The 20,704-nt window shown below is 36.4% G+C and overlaps 2 protein-coding genes across 3 annotated transcripts in view; one reads left to right on the plus strand and one right to left on the minus strand.

Annotated features, from left to right (window-relative positions):
• Window positions 1-20,704, plus strand: part of LOC129778279 (aquaporin AQPAe.a) — a 282,805-nt gene that overhangs the window by 143,529 nt on the left and 118,572 nt on the right. The window lies entirely within an intron of this gene.
• Window positions 1-20,704, minus strand: part of LOC129778281 (aquaporin AQPAe.a) — a 158,946-nt gene that overhangs the window by 129,748 nt on the left and 8,494 nt on the right. For both annotated transcript variants that reach the window (XM_055785084.1, XM_055785083.1), the window contains one exon: window positions 3,131-3,432. In XM_055785084.1, coding sequence (XP_055641059.1) covers window positions 3,131-3,146 — 16 coding nt within the window. In that variant the 5' untranslated portion in view covers window positions 3,147-3,432. The remainder of the gene's footprint in view (window positions 1-3,130; window positions 3,433-20,704) is intronic.

The following is a 20,704-nucleotide window of genomic DNA, read 5'->3' on the forward strand; positions in this document are numbered from 1 at the left end:
ATACAAGAACCAGAAATTTTAGTCTGCCACATTTCAGCACATCTAATTATCACAATGCCTTCATTGTATGAGCAACTATTTTGTGGAACCAACTTCTCGTCGCTATTGAAAATATTCAGTCTCGGAGAAGGTTCCATCTTGAGTGTCTTGGATGGAAGCTAAATGGAAGAAATTAGTTCTCTTGAAATTATAGATTATAGAATTCAGTTATATGGAATTGATAGTATAAGTTAGTTTCTTTTTCGCACAAACATACAACTGATTGTAGAAATTGAAAAAGAGTAGTCCTTAACCTACAAGTATTTTCCAATGAAATAAAAAAAATAAATAACAGAGATGGAGACATGGTGGAAAATGTGAATAAATCGATCGCTCTCAGTTCATGTACGTTTTTCTCAGAATAGACAATTAGCAAAGAAGTTCAACGATATGAAAAAAATATGGATGTTCGACTTCAGACTGCAACTATTTTATTGACGAATTTCATGCCTTCTCGTCTTAGGAGTTGGCAGCACCATCTCAGATAGTAGTGAAACGTTGTGGATGTTAAGACATGGGTCATTTAAGCAACTTTGCATACTTGAAATATTCGAAAAAGAATTAGTCTACTTTTTGGAAAATGACAATTATTATGTCTTAATTTTTTACAAAAAAAATATAATTTAAAAACTATGATACCTACAAAATTCTGGTCAAAGGACGAAATGTAGGAAATTTTCACAAAAAACTACCAAAAAAATTTTTGGAAAAAAATTTCGCTGGCAAAAAAGTTATTTTAAAAAATAAAATTCATTCTTCTCAAAAACTTATTTTTTTAAATTCCCAAAAATACATATATAAATAGCCCTTACAATTTCCAACAAGTCATCCATACATCGAAAGATGGGCACTTTCACAGGGAAAAAGTTTTTCGAACAACAACTTTTTCATGTTTTCTTTGAAAAAAATATAACTTATCCTAATTTTGTTTAAAGTCAAAATAGCGATATAGTATATTCGACAAAGTTTCAGACCTTGTTAAATTTAAACTTTTGTCGAAGACATCAACTTTCTATCTTTTATAGTTTTTTGGAATATAAGCCATTTTTGTATGAAGACTCCTGAAAAAAAAAATGTTTTGCTCGTAACATTTTTGCGTGTAAATTATCGCGTTTGACATGTTCTTGACATGATTCTAAATAGAGAAAAGTAAGCAGAGCATGTAAATTGCGATAATTTATACATAAAAATGTTACGAATTAAACATTACTAGTATTTTTTCGAAGAAAAAAAAGCATATGTTTTCGAGAAAACTAAATTTCAATTTTCAAAATATTTTTTGAATGAATTTTTTTTCCACAAAATTCTTTGATAATTCTTAATAAAAAACAAAATAATTAAAAAAAAAATAGGTCAGATAGATTTTTGTTTAGGTTTTAAATTTTTTTTCAAAAAATTTTAATTTAACAACTATAAGATCTACAAATGTTAAAAATTTTAAGTATTTCATTAAAAATTATCAAAATAAAAAAAATTGAAAATTAAATTTCATTCATTTCTTAAAAACATATGCTTTCAAAATTCTGAAAAAAATAGATATAAATAGCCCTTAAAATTTCCAACAAGTTTTCCATACATCGGACGTTGGACACATCTACATGGAAAAAGATTTTCGAACAACAACTTTTTTCCTTTCTTTTCTTTGAAAAAATACTATTAATGTTTAATTCGTCACATTTTTATGTATAAATTATCGCAATTTACATGCTCTGCCAACTTTTCTCTAAATTCTTGTCAAAGGATTGTAAAGGCTATTTTACAATCCTTTGACAAGAATTTTGTAGGTATCATAGTTTATAAATATTTTTTTTGTAAGGAATTGAAAAAAAAATTGCTTTTTTCAAAACATAGTCTAATTATTCTTCGAATATTTCAAGTGTGCAAAGTTGCTTATATGACCCACGTGGACATTTTCTAAACTCCCTCCTCCCTCACCGTGGACAAGCGTGGATATCTTCGTAACCCCTAGACCCTCCCCCTCCCCCTAAAGTTGTCCACGTTGTATGTAGACAGCCCCCTCAACGGACCCCAAGGCAGCCCATTGAAAAATTTTGTGCTTTGATGAAAGGAAAGCTGAAGAAGGACAAAGAAGCCGACGACCTTGAGCAGCATCGATGATACGAATGTCCAGAACCTATTGAGAACATTAAGAAGTAGGTCATTGACCAAACCCAGAGAAACCTAAATAATGTATAATGTTACTTTTTTCTTGTATTCTTAAGATGTGTTAATTTGTTTTCAGAACTGATTAATAAATACAATATTTTAAGTTGTGTATTAGATATTTGAAAAGGGCTCTCCCCTTTCGAGTTCGATCAGCCGTTGCCCGATGGTTTATTTAGGAGACTTGTTGCAAAACTAGCGATGCTAAACATTTGACTATTGAAAATTATTGAAAACTCTTGATTCAATGATAGTTATTTCGATAAAGAAAGAATATTTCGTTAATGTGTGTTAAATCGTTCGCACTATTTTCCCATGGCGATTACTGGAGTAACATAATGACATGAAGAGAAGTAACAGTGGCTGAACCTAATTTGATCCATTCGTTTCATTTGAAGTGGATTCAATTTTTAATTCATGAAACCTAATTTGATCCATTCGTTCCATTTGAAGTGGATTCAATTTTTAATTCATGTCCCATTAATGATCCACGCCCAGCTTAAAGTGTCGAATTTTTAACCAACATAACTAATTATCAAACTTCATCTACATACAAATCAAATTTCTAGTTTGAAGTATTAGAATAGCCTTATATCCATTGTTCAGATCGCGGAACTTGAAGAGGTTCTACACAAAGGATGATCCTTTGGGAAAAGCAAATATATCGGTAACAAGGTAACGGAAAAAACGTGCAATGTTCTCCAAAATTCGTTCACACATTATAAAAATGTGATGATATCTTAAATAGAATAAAACTGAGCTCTCTTTTTGCAATTCGCACTGCATACTTATTCTAGCATTACTTTGTGTCCTATAAACGATGATATATAATCTGTTGGATAGGTTGCAAAAGGTTAATTGATTGCATCACAACGATATAAAACCATTTTACACCGATTCGAATAGAAAGAATGCAATAATTACCAACCTGCACTCTCAGCCATCCTATACGATTTTTCTCAGCAATGTAACCTTCTACAACGGAGCACTTGACTCCACACACCAGCAGCGCAAATCAACCGTGAAAAAGCAAATTTTCCGCTTTTGCACTCTAAGGTCACACACGCGACACTTCGAGAATGGCTCCTTGTTCAGAGACACTTTTATCACGTTGAGATGTTTCTCTCTCGCTCTTTTTGTACACACACGCACACAATTTCGAATTTTCTTCTCGTTTCGAAATGTTCGGTTTTCACTCGACAGCACTGCACCACCAGAAAACTATTTATCCTGCGAATAGAAAAAGAAAAACCAAAGTTACTCAAAAGGTAATGCATAGATTATGAAATGGGAAAAATGCTGTTCAACATCTTCCAAAAACAGAATTTACTCTAATCTACGTATGTTTGTGCAGCTCTTCAAACAGACAGCGTGTTTGCTACTAAACACCACCGCGTACGGGACGAGATAAGTTTAATTAATGCTTAAACCGGACGCCACAACGATCGAACACCTTTATCCAGATCATTGCGTCGGGAAGTGTGCGCCTATTTCTGCTCTTCCACTGCCGCCGAGATATCATCCTCACGTCTGCTGCTTTGCGATAAAACGCAAATGATAGCAGCATAGACCGCAGCGTAATGTTTTTTATTGTACTTCACAATGGAATCGTAATGCAGAATAGATGCATTTTAGCCATTTTTACAGCCCATTGGAGCGGACTTTATTGGCGCGCGGAATTAATAGATTAGATTAGCTAGGAATAAAGAATCGAGTCGTGCGCACGCTGTTGAACTCCGGGGTACTGAGCGTGGACAAAGAGATTTACGGGATTACAAGATGCGTTAACATTTTGTAAGGCTGTGGCAACTATATTGCCACCGACGAAAACTATTTTTTTCGCTTTACTTGGAATATTATTTTAAAATTTTACTCAACCAAAAACTTTGAAAGGTATCTGGCAATATTATATTTTTTGGGCTGCTGAAAATGTACGATATCAATTTGGGAGTCGTTTTTATGTGACGAAACCTCGATTTTAGAGCGCCGACAGAAAATTATGTTTAATTCGTTGAAAATGCAAGTTAAGAAAATTTTCAACCCGGGAAGATCCCCATTCCAGTTTCAACTACATTGAAATTTAATTGTGTATCTGTGTTTTGCCAGTGTTCCCTATTGACAGAGGCCAGGCTTCCAGGATTCAGCGCGTCGAATGCTAAAATATCGACAAAAGGCTTTTTTGTAGCAATCACTAACCAATTGTTTTCGATAGAGATTGTTTCGATCCTCCGAAATTATTTTGCGCTAGAACTCTGTATCAGGCAAAACCGATGTGTGTGACATCAGAGAAATTGCTGACTCGATAAGTTATAAAAGGGTGGGGTTAGTTTGCAATATTTTCTCTCTTCACATTGTCCGTATGAACGAACGCTGCATTTGCAGCTGGAGCAAGCGCTTTACTCATGCCTTATTCACAGTAGTATATAAAAATGATATCTCACAACTCCACTCGTTCCTCGATTTATAAAGCACAGGCAGGTATGAACATAAATTCACTGAAAAAAATTGTGGAAAAATGGGTATGCTTCCTATTTTGTTAAAGTTAAACCATCCAGAAATTCGGGAATCGTAATGCATAACATATCAAACAATTCTCAGAAAATCTCCAATTCGATTTGTATGCAAATCGTTATCCGTTCATCCGTCAACATCTGTTGACAGCAAACATAGTTTTTAACAGGACCCGAAATGTTCGAAGGTGAAAAATGAAGACCGACTCTACTCTCAGTAGCTTCGCTTCGACTAGAACTGCTTCGACTGTCGCCACCAAAAAAGTAGTTACCCCATTAATGGACGGTTTATTTTCTATCCATCGTGAACTCAAACCAACGAACTTAGACAGTTATCAGGAATGCTATACTGACTGTTTAGTCGTTTTGGCGGAGAAACTGCGTGAAGAAGCCAACAGTCATTTCCAACTAAATACGGATAGTCAGTCAGATAGTCAGCTGACTATCCTCGGCTGACTATGATACGCCGAGCCCTGGTTATTAACGTTAAAACTATTCCAAAAAAGTTGGACAGTCCATTCTGAAAATTCAAAGTGGTATTAGTATAACAAGTTCCATACATAATCATAATCTTTTTCGCAAAGTGTCTTCACCATCTAAATATTACTTCGTCATAGGGAGCGTGTACATCTAAGAACGTTTGATTAATTGGATTCATTCTCGGTTCTATTTTCTATATAGGGTAAATGATCTTGGTTTGTCCAATTTAGAGTATTTTTACGCAACTAGCAAATGCAAATTGATTTTTCTTCATGAAAATCACATATGATCGATACAAATTTGGGTTTGCTGAAAAGCCCCAAGTCTCTAGTTGCTAATACTACCATAAGGCGTTGAAATTATTCAAATTTTTATGTTTTTTAACGATTTTCCTCAAAGAGAAATTATGATCATGGTTTGACCACCTCTGATCATAGTTTGTCCAAAAAATGATCATGGTTTGTCCGGTTTCAGAAATCACTATTTTTGAATGAAGATATGCGATTTTCCATGTGGATGTTGTATTTATCATTGTTTGAGTTTACTGTCATCAGATTGATCCATTCATAATTTAGGCTTTCTTCAGAATATTGCCTTTTATTGGGCATATCTAAAGTGTTCACCTCAACACATTCAACATAGAGAAACAAACTGCAGCGCGCCAAGCGATTGCCATAGAAATCATGTGGACAAAACAACATTAATTAATTGGACAACTCATGTTCAGAATTGAGGTCATCGAAATGCGTTAATTTAATGGTTTAGCTATAAAAATCTGATACAAATGGTGTGCAAGCATGTTGCTTACAATATTTGTGAGTGTTATAATCCAGAAAATATCGGAATACGTGCCAAATAATCATCTGGTGATTGATTAAAAGTTAGCTCAAATGAGGGGCGCATTGACATCAATAGAAAGTGTATTGAACATACTTTATGTGAATCCGTAAAAATAAACTATAAAACTACTGTAAAGCATGGAAAAGACTATTTTATTAATATGTTTTGAAACATTCGAATACCTAATTCGACAAAGTTGTGTTGAATTAGGGCATTCAAAACAGTGGACAAACCATAATCGTATTTTCGACTGAACAAACCAAAATCATTTACCTTATATAAAAATCTCGTGTCACGGTGTTTCTGGTCGAACTCCTTCGAAACGGCTCGACCAATTTTTAAGAAATTATGCACAAGAACTTGGTAGGCATGAGAATAGGTTGTAAACTTTATATGATATCGCTAGGGTACCGATTACCATATACACTGAACAAAAAAATTAGAGGAACAGAGTGCGAAGTCGGAAATTTTAAGTGATTTTTGACATGCTGTATCTTCGTGAAAAATCAACGCATATCGATGGAAGGCGCATCATTTTGAAGCTACAGGTATTAAAATATTGTTCAGGTATTAGAATATTTTTCGTATATATTTTTATTTTGGTATGTGTAGGTGTAGTAGGCAACAATATCGGGAAGAAATGAAAAATCGATTTTTCTTTATTTTTACAAGAATATTCTGGACTAACACATTTTTTTGTCAACCAACTCAATAGCAAATCCAATTAACCTCTTTAATCAGCTTTTTCTGGTTCCAACAACGTTCCTGTGGGACCTTCCCACACAGAGATATTTCAGTTTGAATAAAAAATCACCCCTTCGTCTTTTATAATGAATAATTCAATAATCAACCATCGCACCACAAATAGAAAGGCAGTTTTGAAAACTCCAATAAATTCTGCACAAGGATAATTTGTTACTTTGACGAAAAAAAAAATTATTTTAATTTTTTGCATCGATTTAAAAAAAGTGCTAAAACAGGATTTTCATAGTGTTTTACAAAATTTACTGTAGTTGTGCAAATATCACAGTAAGTTCTAATGTTTGCAGGCAAATTTTTAGCCTAGTGTATTCCCTAAACTTCTTTGAACGTTCCATATTGATACGTTCAGCCGTTTTTTCTAGCCGATTTTTCAAAGTTTGGAATAATTTAGAGGAGCATTCAATCTAACTTCATAAGTTTGTAGGTGAAGAGTGCGTGTATGTGTGGAAATGCGTATGAATAAGTGTGAGTATCATCACTCCTTACAATTTTTGTACCTGAAAATGCATGGAAACGAAAGTTACGAAAGTTCGATCTGAGAGTCGCGTAGGATTTTGTACTTCTGATACGCGATCAAATGCTCCTCTAATTTACCTCAAACTTTGAAAAATCGGCTAGAAAAAACGGCTGAACGTATCAATATGAAACGTTCACAGATGTATAGGGAATACACTAGGCTAAAAATTTGCCTACACACATTAGAACTTACTGTAATATTTGCACAACTACAGTGAATTTTGTAAAACACTATGAAAATCCTGTTTTAGCACTTTTTTTTAAATCGATGCAAAAAAAATTAATAATTTGTTTTTCGTCAAAGTAACAAATTATCCTTGTGCAGAATTTATTGGAGTTTTCAAATCTGCCTTTCTATTTGTGGTGCGATGGTAGCTTATTGAATTATTCATCATCAAAGACGAAGGGGTAATTTTTTATTCAAACTGAAATATCTCTGTGTGGGAAGGTCCTACAGGAACGTTGTTGGAACCAAAAAAACTGATTATTGAGGTTAATTTGATTTGCTGTTGAGTTGGTTGGCAAAAAAAATGGGTTAGTACAGAATATTCTTGTAAAAATAAAGAAAAATCGATTTTTCATTTCTTCCCGATATTGTTGTCCACTACACCTACACACACCAAGATAAAAATATATACGAAAAATATTCTAATACCTGAAACTTGTAGCTTCAAAATGGTGTGCCTTCCATCGATATCCGTTTGTTTTTTCATGAAGATACAGCATGTCAAAAATCGCTTAAAATTTCCGACTTCGCACTCTGTTCCATTAATTTTTTTGTGGAGTGTATTTAATACCGATTGGTGTGGCCCTACGTAGAAAAAAATAGGATTTTTTTTTCTTGATTTTGGCTTCAAACCATACATACAACCCAAAGTTTCAACCATCATCCCCTTTGCTTAATGGCGATTTTAGTATGTTTGTTTAACGCGGTCAGGTCAACGCCATTCTACGATGTCGCGAGCTGTACCAACAATTCATGGTAGACATATACGCAAAAGCAGATAGTCAATGACGGCAATTTATACGACACAGTCCACAGAAGCCGTGTGAGGAAGCATACATTCACTTCCGAGGCGCTATCATAAGCAACACCGACACAGCATTGCTATTATCAGGACAAAACATATACATTGTCATGGCATTACAGCACGTGTGTTCGAACACAAATGAAGCTTCACTACAACATTCACCGTATTGGATTCCACAACTTGCCGGATGTATTCGGTTGAATGAAAAAAAACGAGGATTACTTCATACGCACATTTTTAGTTTGGTTAGTCGACAAAATAAGCCCTTAGGAAATCGGCAGTGTCACTTCTCCGGAAATTCCAAATCCGTCTACTGATTAACTACTCTCTTGTAGTCTGAAATAAAAAAGTCAGTGCGAAGCAGGGTTGCCAACCTTCCAGTTTTTCCTGTATATCAAGCATGCCAGCAAAACAGCCAAAGGCCAATTTTTTTTTTTAATTTTCACAGTTTTGGCCAGTTTTTTTTATTTTTACGAAATTTTCAATTTTCAAGAATGAATATTCAGTCCAATCAGCAAAATTATGCTGGTGCCATACTTATCAATGAATATTTGTAAAATTTCACACAACGCCGTAGCTGATTTCAAGACCAATCTTTAAAGTTTTACATTATACTCGTGGTGATTATTGATTCAACTATTGTCATAGAAAGGAAGCATATGTAAATTGTTCCTCTTCTAGGAAGTGTTCCAAATATTTGCGATAAAATAATATCCAGAAAATCGCTAGTGCATTTAGGTAGATCCGAAACCTGGGTTGTACTAGCTTCACTGTAAACGAACGCCATGATGCTTCTTTTGTGGTAAAATTTTATCCCAAAAAGGTATGACATTAATTTTGCTTATCCCAAATTGATAAAAAATCATTTCAACGTGCCTAATTCTGCCGCATTCCTTGAGCGATTATTTTTAGTATACAATTCGAACGAATCATAACTAGTAAGTAGAAAAGGTACAAAAACTATGCGAGGGATTGTAACTTTCTAAAATTATGTAGAAATAAACAATAATGAAGAAAAATGAAGCAAAGTTAGCATTAGTATGATTGAACAATTGTTTTCAGAATACAATTTGAACAAAACAAAACTAAGAAATAGAACAGGAACATAAACATTGCGAGGAATTCAAGCTTTCAAAAATTACGAGGACATGCGTGAAGAACAGTAAGTATTCTCGGAATTCTAATATCATGACAAACAGATTGAGGAAAATTATAAATGCTGTGGTACTTACGTATTAACGCCAATGGAACCAACTTTTTATGAGGTTGTTTTATTGCTATAAAATTTATTCTGAAGGTAATGTAATGGGAGAGACGGCGAAGTCCTCATCTAACGAGGATAAGAATCCGAGGCGGTCCCAATCCGTCAAGACGCAATCCGAGTTGGCCGCCGATCCGTTGTCCGAAGTGACGTCCTCTCGCAAGCAAACCTGTTTCCACCAACTATTAGATGAGAATTTCGCTACCATTACATTGGCCTCACAATAAAATTCATTACGAAAAAATATTCATAATACCAGTGGCGGTAATACGTATACCCTAATTTGTATTGGCCTATAAAAAAATTGAGAAAAATTAAAAAAAATAATTCTTCCAGCTTTTTTCCAGTTTTTTCCAGTTTTTTTCTGCTTTTTCAAAAATTTAGTTGACATTCCTGGTGCGCGTTCATCACTCGAACGTATCGTAATATTGCATTCTGTAATCCATTCGACTAAAGTCCAATCGGGTTGTGAAAATGTTGCAACCTTGCCACGCAATTCAACATAGACGACATTGAGCTTCGTATTCCATTCCGGTGAAGCGAAAATGGCAATGAATTTTCGGGAGAAATAAACACGCTTTTAAAACGAAAATTATAAATGAAAATCTCTGTTAGTGGGGAAAAATTTTGGAATAAAATTGCGTCTGATGATGATTTTATACTTTGAATGAAGTTTTGGTAGAAATGCGAAGAAATTTATATGAAAAAAAAATAAATTGAGGTCAGAACTTCAGATAGGTCTTCAAAGTATTAAAACGGTGTTCAAACCATAATTGCAAATAGTTGAAGTCCATGTTTAGCGCACCACTCTAAAGATTATTGCCCTCGAATTGAACAAATAATACGATCATCGATACCCAATCAATAGCCTTTGTCCAGCACTATCAACCTTTTGTTCTTTGCCGCACTTGACCACCAGCCCAAAAGAAGTATACGAAATATACGTTGACTTCGAATAAACCAGTTGAACCTACAACACGTTCTTTTGCTAATCGAACAAACGGTATCGAGTAATAAATTTCATTCAAATTTAAACAATTTGAGATTGCTCTCGGACTTGCTAATCTGATAGAGAGTAAATCGCTCTACGAATATGACTGAATTATTTTGAAGTTTGTTCTGTAACAAGGTAAGAGTGCATCATTCACATGGAACGATTCAATTTGGGTCGAACAAAATACAAAAGGAAGAATACAAAAGTCGAATTCGATTGAATCGTGAAATCCGATCGAGTTTCAAACTAATTGGATTCCAAAATATGGGTGACTGTTCGATATCGTTATCACAAACATGGTTTATGATCCATTCGGTGATCTGAAACTTCTATCGTCTTGCATGGTAGATGGAATATGTACAAAGCTCGCTCAAGAGATTTCACCAACGACACGATCACAAGCATCGGCGGATATCCAATATATTAACGAAGAAATACTGATAATGGCGGACAATCATTGACAAATATAAACAACGAAGCCATTGACATTGAAAACCGTTGAGTAGTGCCATATTCGCTTCAGCTGAGCAAAACATTCAATGCTCATGTTAATCTTGAGTTCTGTAGATCGGTGAAGAGCAATAAATACATTTGCAAGTCCGTGAATGAAAGAAGCAATATGGCTGTTTCTAATTCGGAATACCGATGTGAATATTCCTGGATTAAATGACAACAAATGGTAAGCGCGCATTTTCCACCAACGAGACAACAATTGATCTTCAAGAATATTGATTTTTTCATTTCATTTTTCTGCTTTGCGACAAAAATATACCACATTTTCCTCTGATATTTAACTTTTAAGAGATCAAACATGTTAGTTACGTTAATGAATCAAGAATCATACATACATACAAATTTTCATACAAATTTTCGTTCGAATCATTTCATTCGTTCTTTTTTATCGATCACATTCGATTAATGATCGTTAGAAGATTCATACACATTTACAATACATTAGTCATGTTCAGGGTTGCCACATTGAAATCTGTAAAATTTTCTGAGAAAATCTGTATATCTGTATATTGAGCAAAAAAATTTGTATAAAAATCTGTATGGAAAAAATAAGGGAAAAATGAAAATTAAGCTTTATCCTGAATTCATTTTTCTTATTTATTAGTTTTCGTTTCAATACAACAAAATGAATCATAAAAAGGTTTTCTCATAATCCTCTGAACTGTATGATGTTTATACATGGTTTTGTTGAACTTTGCCTTCAAATTTTTCGTCAATTTCATCCTTGAAGCTCCTCTTTGAGCCGATACGTAGTTCTTCGCTTCGCTTCGCTGGTGAATGTTATCGAAAAGTGTCTTACAAACGACCTATGCAATGAATAATGAATGAATACAATGAATAATAAAAATTTCTCATCACGTCTTTTGGCATCCAACAGCTGGGACCAAGTTATATCTGAGTCACTCAATTTTTGAGCAAGAAGATTCGTCTTGAGTAGCCTGAACTCGTTGTCCAAGCCTTACAATTCAAAGGATTATTATTACCTGCTTTAACGAATTGAGAAAATTGGCGCATCAAATCATTAAGGTTTGGTAGCTTGACGAAATTTTGAGCGTTTATCAAGGCCGTGGTTTTGATAACCGGATTGCTAAAATCAAATTATTTTGAAATCTGTTTCACGAGTTCAATATAGAAGTCACGACAAATCGATTTGAAGATCAGATTCCTAGCTGCATCCAATCCTCTTTCAGCTTCTTCCACATCAATACAAACGAAAACATCCTCAGGCTTCTACTGAAAGTCTTCAAAATCGTTCACATCAATGTCAGCATCAGCAAATGGTTGACGTAGCCCTTCAAACATAAGTTACCCAACATGATAAGCAATATCATTTTGGTCTCAATACAAAGTTCGCAAAATTGAGAACTTTCTGATTGAAAGGTGTAATTGTCGTTATTGATGAGCGGTAGAACAATGTTTAGAAACAGCATAATCAGTATACGATTGGCGTGTTGATTATGGTCATACTTAACTTGGAATGAATAGAATAGCTTTTAAAATCGCTCAAGATTTCGCTTAAAAACTGCCTCCAACGAAAGCCATCTCGTTGCGTTATGTTCAACATTGTTATAAATCAAGGTGTCTATGTATGCACTGTAATAAATTCAAAATTTAGAAATGAATTTCAAAAAATCTGTAAATTCTGTATTTTTGCTGAAAATCTGTAATTCTGTATATACAGATTCTGTATCTAAAATTTGGCGAAAAATCTGTAAAATACAGAATATTCTGTATATGTGGCAACCCTGGTCATGTTTTATTCAACCCAAAAAATATTCACTTGAAATAATTCATATGCCAGAACAACGTTTGCCGGGTCAGCCATAAAATTCTTCAAAAAATATTAAATAATGAATACAACATATAATTTTTTGGGTTAACGTGTCCCGTTTTTATTACTGAATATTACAAATATTGACATAGGGGAAGTGGGGGCGTAGTGGTCACCCTAAGGAATATGCCCATTTCCAGCCCCCACATACCGATTTAATTCCCGTTTCTCGGAGAATATTATAGTTCAACTCATTGTTGTCAATGATAGCAAACGGCTTTTACTAGAAAAATTCAAAATAGTACATTTTTCATCATTAGAAAAAAAGTTGAAAAATCGAACTTTTTTTTGCTTGGAGGTAAAGTGGTCACCTAGCGGGGGCAAAGTGATCACTCGCACAAATTTAAATTGAGACTCTAGATGAATAGGCCAAGCTTATTCCATACATGTACCTACTATTTCAAATGTGATTTGAACAAATTTGGATGAAAAAAACGCATAAATGTATCCCATTTAGCATCACATTTGAAATAGTAGGTACATGTATGGAATAAGCTTGGCCTATTCATCTAGAGTCTCAATTTAAATTTTCTCATGCATATAAAACACAATAAGAAACACATAACGTTCCACATAATGGAGCTTGATCTAGTTAGAATAGCATACTTTTCCAGAGTCAAAACCACAAAAGGAACCTCTTCAAGAGCAGAAAGTGATGAGGTATATCAGCTTTAGTAAACCGAACATTGTAGGGGTAGCGGGGGCAAATTGGTCATGGGGGGCAAAGTGGTCACCTGCTTGTTTGGTAGTATAACTATTGACTATAGATGTCGTATTGATAGTCACCTTATGTTTGAAGAATTTAATGACTTTTGAGCCACCCTGTACTTCAGTAGAGCTGTCGCATGTTAAAATATAAATAAAAGCAGAAATTGCTCTCTCGATAACCATTTGGTCGTATTTCTGTGCGCATGGTATTTAAGGAATTTCTCGTGAAATTCAAACTGATATATTGGACAAATCATCAGTCTGGACGACTGTTCACATATTCTAGGAGAGGTGAACAGATATTTTGTTTAATATCAGCGATTAATTACCATAGAAATTATTTTGATGTTTGGGGGCAAAGTGGTGATAAGTGTATAACAACTTACAATGTTATGTTTACTAAAGCTGATATACCTTATCTCATTCTGCTCTTGAAGAAGATCCTTTTGTGGCTTTGACCCTGGATAAATATGCCACTTCAACTAAACCAAGCCTCATTATGCGGAAAGTTATGTGTTTTTATATCCATGAGAAAATTTAAATTGAGACTCTAGATGAATATGCCAAGCTTATTCCATACATGTATCTATTGTTTCAAATATGATTCGAACAAATTTAGATGAAAAAACGCATAAATGTATCCCATTTAGCTTGATACGTGCGAGTGACCACTTTGTCCTCACCAGGTGACCACTTTACCTCCAAGCAAAAAAAAGTTCGATTTTTCCGCTTCTTTTCTAATGATGAAAAGTGTACTATTTTTTAATTTTTATAGTAAAAGCCGTTTGCTATCCTGAAGAACAATGAATTGAACTATAATATTCTTCGAGAAACGGGAATTGAATCGGTATGTGGGCGCTGGAAATGGGCATATTCCTTAGGGTGACCACTATGCCCCCACTTCCCCTAAGTCACTTGAATCATTATTGTTAAATACTGTGTGCATTTGTGTAGAAATTATTCAGTACAGTTGTCAATTTAGTGATAAAGATCAATTGCACTGAAAATTTAAATGGATCAAAATTCTCCTATTGTCGCTGCCCATTCAGCCGAGCAGCCTCAATATCAAGAACCAATTGGTCAATGCCTTATACGCACGAATCTCGTTTCACCGGTGGGTAAAACGTTGAACGTGGAGCGCGCTCTCGTTCAGCCCTTTCTGCCAGACCGATCGTTGACTTGCGATCGCACCGTGGGTTCGGACCATAGCTGATGATCTTGAAAACACCGTGTACAACCCCATGGAGTGCTACTACACTCAATCACCATTTGACCGCCGTTGACCACGACGCAACAAAACTGGATCAGAGCTCCGGAGCGCTTTTCTATGCGATACCTTACACTTGCCGTGAAATGATCGCTAAACCGGTCCGGCTGAAAGCCAGAGTGACAGTTTCGCATATCAACAACTAGATATTCGCTGAAGTCTGTGTGCGCATACACTTGCACAAACCATTCGAAAAATACATATGGGCGTACTTTCGCATCCGCTGCATGTGGTAGATGTTCATTCAATGGATATTACTTTGTGACATCACTTCTCCCCCGTGCCGGATTTGGGAACTTGCTTCGCGAATGCAATGATCTTCTCCCCAGCGACATGCCTCACTTAGTTCCAACGTGCATTTGATTCCAAGTATAAAAGTGCAATTTTACCCACATGAGCAAATGTTTTACGAGTGATGATCCGCGCGTATTTACCACCAGAGAAGAAAGTAGGTTGATTTATGGCTGCTCCTAATACGTGTTCGTTGTGTACAATTGCGGCTCTTTTGGTCCCCGTGTCTGGCCATCCGATGTATGGGCCGAGCAAAATTATGAACAAGCCAACGGAATAGCTAATTTGTACATCGCAAGAGCTATTTTTATCTCCCACTTCTGCTGCCAGTCTTGGAGGAGAGCCAGAGAACTATTAAGAAAGTACGATGGTCAGCGGTACACGTTTATCAGCATGCCACCACCATAAAGGCAATGGAATACCTTCAAGCACTCATTCGGTTCCGGTGACCTCTCTCTCTGGTTGGTACGGTGAAATTTACGACTTGGCGCATCCATATATGGATCTTATGCTGCAGGCTGCAGCTGACGGGTAAACTTAGAACGGCGAACCTTCTAACCTATAAAACTGTTACCACATTTCGTCATTATCCTTCTGACCTATGGCTCCAAGATAGGCTATTTGCTTTCGCTTTTGTACACGGGGTTCAGTCCATTCTGGAATCTACTATTATAATTTTAATATGCAAAACAGAATTGCACCGCCAGGTCTCCCGAAAGAAAGTCCATGCACTCCTTTCACCCAGAAAGAGGGGAAACCACAACACAACAAGGCGCCGATAAGCAATGGCACTCGAGTGGCCCGGAAATCATACAACAATGTTACGTTCCAACTTTAGGATTTCAATTGCCGAAGTAGAACCACGAATTTGGAGATTTATTATGTGTCGAAATGTGGAACCGTTTCCAGAGTGCACTTCCTGACGAAGCGAGCGGTGAGAATTGTATAATTTTCCCCGATATCAATGAGGGATTTCTCCCGAGCATTTGCATATTGCCGCCTCGACGATCGTCCGATGAAAACGTTAATGCGCTATAAGAGCCCTCACTGACCCACCCGAAGCTATTTGTTTCCATCGATTTCCTAGGCTAATTTGAGACAGACATAAAAGGGCTTCTTATTATCAACGAACACAACTCCAAAATTGTGTTTTGTTAAAACCTAATAAAATTTATAAACACGTTAGGAGAGCAGTGTGGAAAGTGCTTAAACTTACACCGTGGCAAAAACATTTGGTCGCAATTTTGTATATGATACATCTGCCAACATCACAACGTTGTCCGTAGAAATCTGCTGTGTCTCAAAATATCGGATAATTTAGAAGGATAACCTGTAATGCGAACTTTGGTTAGGAGAAAATTAAGGTTTCTCAAAATATCAAACACTGCATACGGTAGTATAATACAAACATTACATATGGTAGGATTATCAAAATTTATAGAAAACAGTTGAAAATTTGTAATAATGCATCATTATAGCGTTCAAGCGTTCCAGTCTTCCCCAAATATCGCTTGAAAACCAGCATTTCATCATTTATCAATCAATAGTGTTCATATCAAAATAATTTACTCTCAATTTCACTTCCGGGGTTTTTTTATCGCGCCGTTATTAGATTCATACAGATGAAGTGACCTTGGTTATAAGGACTTTTATCTGAAATGGAACATTACGTGAGAACCATTGTCTAAAATCTATGATTCCGTATTTAAATTCTTTTATCTTCACTCCTGAAATCGCTGATTGTGTAATGTTTTGGCATCGATTTGCTTGAAAGTGTCCTACGCTCGACACTCGACGAAATGTACCGTTTTTCCGACCATTTTGGAATGTCCCGTTTTTTCATCAATTTGTACCGTATTTTAAACATAAAGTAAGAGATACTTGTAATAATGCCATATTGTATTACGATTTATTTGGAAACTCAAACCTTCAACTGCTTCTCTCCAAAGATTGGTTAGTGAGAAGAGATTATATATCTGTTAAAGGGTGTGTCATATCAAATTGCATCACGAAAAAAACGCTGTAGAAATTCGCCCAGTAGACCGATCCTTTTGAAAATTTTAGACAGTAAAATAAAAACTATTAAACAACTTTTGGCATTTTCTTTTTATTCATACTTCGAGCCCAAGCCCGTATGCTCGCACCTTCCTCTTTACCCCGTCCATAAGGTTCTGTACAACGTCAGGTTGTAGTTTTTTTTGAACAGAAATCCATTTTCTCTTGAAGTCCGCCTCCGATTTGACAACTTTTGGGTTCTTCCGGAGGGCCTGCTTCATAATCGCCCAATATTTCTCTATTGGGCGAAGCTCCGGCGCGTTGGGCGGGTTCATTTCCTTTGGCACGAAGGTGACCCCGTTGGCTTCGTACCACTCCAACACGTCCTTTGAATAGTGGCACGAAGCGAGATCCGGCCAGAAGATGGTCGGGCCCTCGTGCTGCTTCAATAGTGGTAGTAAGCGCTTCTGTAGGCACTCCTTAAGGTAAACCTGCCCGTTTACCGTGCCGGTCATCACGAAGGGGGCGCTCCGCTTTCCGCAACAGCAGATCGCTTGCCACACCATGTACTTTTTGGCAAACTTGGATAGTTTCTGCTTGCGAATCTCCTCCGGAACGCTGAATTTGTCCTCTGCGGAGAAGAACAACAGGCCCGGCAGCTGACGAAAGTCCGCTTTGACGTAGGTTTCGTCGTCCATTACCAGGCAATGCGGCTTCGTCAGCATTTCGGTGTACAGCTTCCGGGCTCGCGTCTTCCCCACCATGTTTTGCCTTTCGTCGCGGTTAGGAGCCTTCTGAACCATGTATGTACGCAGGCCCTCCCGCTGCTTGGTCCGCTGGACGAATGAACTTGACAAACTCAGCTTATTGGCGACTTCCCGGACCGACCTTCTCGGATCACGTCTAAACTGCTTAACTACGCGCTTGTGATCTTTTTCACTGACGGAGCATCCATTTTTGCCGTTGTTCACCTTCCGGTCGATGGTTAGGTTCTCGAAGTATCGTTTTAGTACTCTGCTGACCGTGGATTGGACGATTCCCAGCATCTTACCGATGTCCCGATGTGACAACTCCGGATTCTCGAAATGAGTGCGCAGGATTAATTCACGACGCTCTTTTTCGTTCGACGACATTTTTCCAAATTTACGAAAAATTGACAGTGAAGCATGGCCAACGTGATCTATACACTCTTATCTGATTATAAGCGAAAGCTGAAGATATAATTCCTAAAAATTAAATTTCTACAGCGTTTTTTCCGTGATGCAATTTGATGTGACACACCCTTTATTAGAGTTGCTGTTAATAAAAAGAAAAAAAGTATTTTTGACTAGCTAGTGCAAAGTGTTCTTAAAAAATATAGAGGATTGTTCCCAAGAAAAGACTGCGTTGTTGACGTAGGACTAAGGAATTGTTTAATTCAATTTGCTTGTTTACCACTTCGGCTGGAGAAGGGGTAATAAGGCCATGTGCCATGTCGTCTTGAGATTCCGTTTAGATTGGTCGGGTGAACACCAGGGCTTCTTTATATCCGGCTTTTTGGAAACAATCAATGATTGCGAAACAAAGAGGCGTCAGTTGACATTGTGACATTCCTCGCTAAGAACTGCTACACGATTCTTGAAACAATTCGAACGTGTTTAAACTTTGTGATTACTACAGGAATTTTAGGCAGTTCTGACGGCACAATTGAAAGACATAGGAGTTAAAGAACCCCTGAAAATGTAGAACGAGTAAGAGTTTTTATTGACAGGCATTGAGACGGTCTGCGTGCGAATATGTTGTTGCTACGCACCTAAGGGAGGTTTTAAACAAGCATAACTTTCTTTTTCGGGTGCCTACAAATCCAATGTACTATATTTACACTCTTCAAATGTTACAGTATACAGTTTTGAACTATTTAAGCATCTGAGCGGTTCTGTCTGCACCCCTAAAATCGTGTAGGGGAAGTGGGGGCAAAGTGGTCAAGCAGGTGGTAATATAACTATTAACTATTGAAAAAAGTATTTATAGAAACCTTATGTTTGAAGAATTTAATGAATTTTGAGTCACCCTGTACTTGAGTAGAGCTGTCGCATGTCGAAATATAAATAAAAACAGAAATTACTCTCTCGATAACCATTCGGCCGTAGTTCAGTTCGCATGGTATCTAAGGAATTTCACGTGAAATTTAGTTCATTCAATCTGATATGTTGGACAAATCATCAGATTCAGCATGATATGTGCGAATGACCACTTTGCCCCCACTAGGTGACCACTTTACCTCCAAGCAAAAAAAAAATCGATTTTTCACCTTTTTTTCTAATGATGAAAAATGTGCTATTTTGAATTTTTATAGTAAAAGCTGTATACTATCTTGAACAACAATGAGTTGAACTATAATATTCTTAGAAAAACGGGAATTTCAGCGGTATGTGGACGCTGGAAATGAATATATTCCTTAGGGTAATCACTATGCTCCCACTTCCCCTACACTGCACAATGGTCCAAGAGGTGCATTTAAGTGGAAATTAGCATCTAGAGCTTGACAGATATTCTCTAGACGAAAACTGTCTTCGACAAATTTGTTGAATATGAGAAAGCGCTTATTTTAGTGTTGTCAAAAATAGGGTGACCAACATTTACGATGAAATAAAAATTCTAACTTTCTTATCTTCATAGATAGAGGTAGACATAGTTGTACAATATTGTAGTCCCAGTTATTTAAGAAAACCTTTTAGAACAAAGTTTTTTCCTATCTCTTGAAATAACCGGTAAAGCTTTTTTTTTCTGAGTTGCGTTAGGGTCACCATAAAAAACTGTTCTTTTGATCTAACTTTTATATTGCAAATTTTAAATGCAAATTGTCTTCAGAAGACTTTTAGAGATTTTTTGAAGTATAGTTTGAAATATAAAAGTTAGAGCAAAAATCCGTTTTTTTTCAGGGTGTCCGTTTATAATAACATCGAAGGGATGTCATAATAAGCGGACGTCAAAACACAAAATAACCCGTTTGTTTTGTAAGAACAACCCGTCTTTTATGTAAATATGTACTTAGGCATGTCAAGGAGTCATTATATCATTATATTATATTTTACCCCTCCCGCTGCTTGGTCCGCTGGACGAATGAACTTGACAAACTCAGCTTATTGGCGACTTCCCGGACCGACCTTCTCGGATCACGTCTAAACTGCTTAACTACGCGCTTGTGATCTTTTTCACTGACGGAGCATCCATTTTTGCCGTTGTTCACCTTCCGGTCGATGGTTAGGTTCTCGAAGTATCGTTTTAGTACTCTGCTGACCGTGGATTGGACGATTCCCAGCATCTTACCGATGTCCCGATGTGACAACTCCGGATTCTCGAAATGAGTGCGCAGGATTAATTCACGACGCTCTTTTTCGTTCGACGACATTTTTCCAAATTTACGAAAAATTGACAGTGAAGCATGGCCAACGTGATCTATACACTCTTATCTGATTATAAGCGAAAGCTGAAGATATAATTCCTAAAAATTAAATTTCTAC

Source organism: Toxorhynchites rutilus, chromosome 3, assembly GCF_029784135.1.
Source record: "Toxorhynchites rutilus septentrionalis strain SRP chromosome 3, ASM2978413v1, whole genome shotgun sequence".
NCBI lineage: Eukaryota > Metazoa > Arthropoda > Insecta > Diptera > Culicidae > Toxorhynchites > Toxorhynchites rutilus.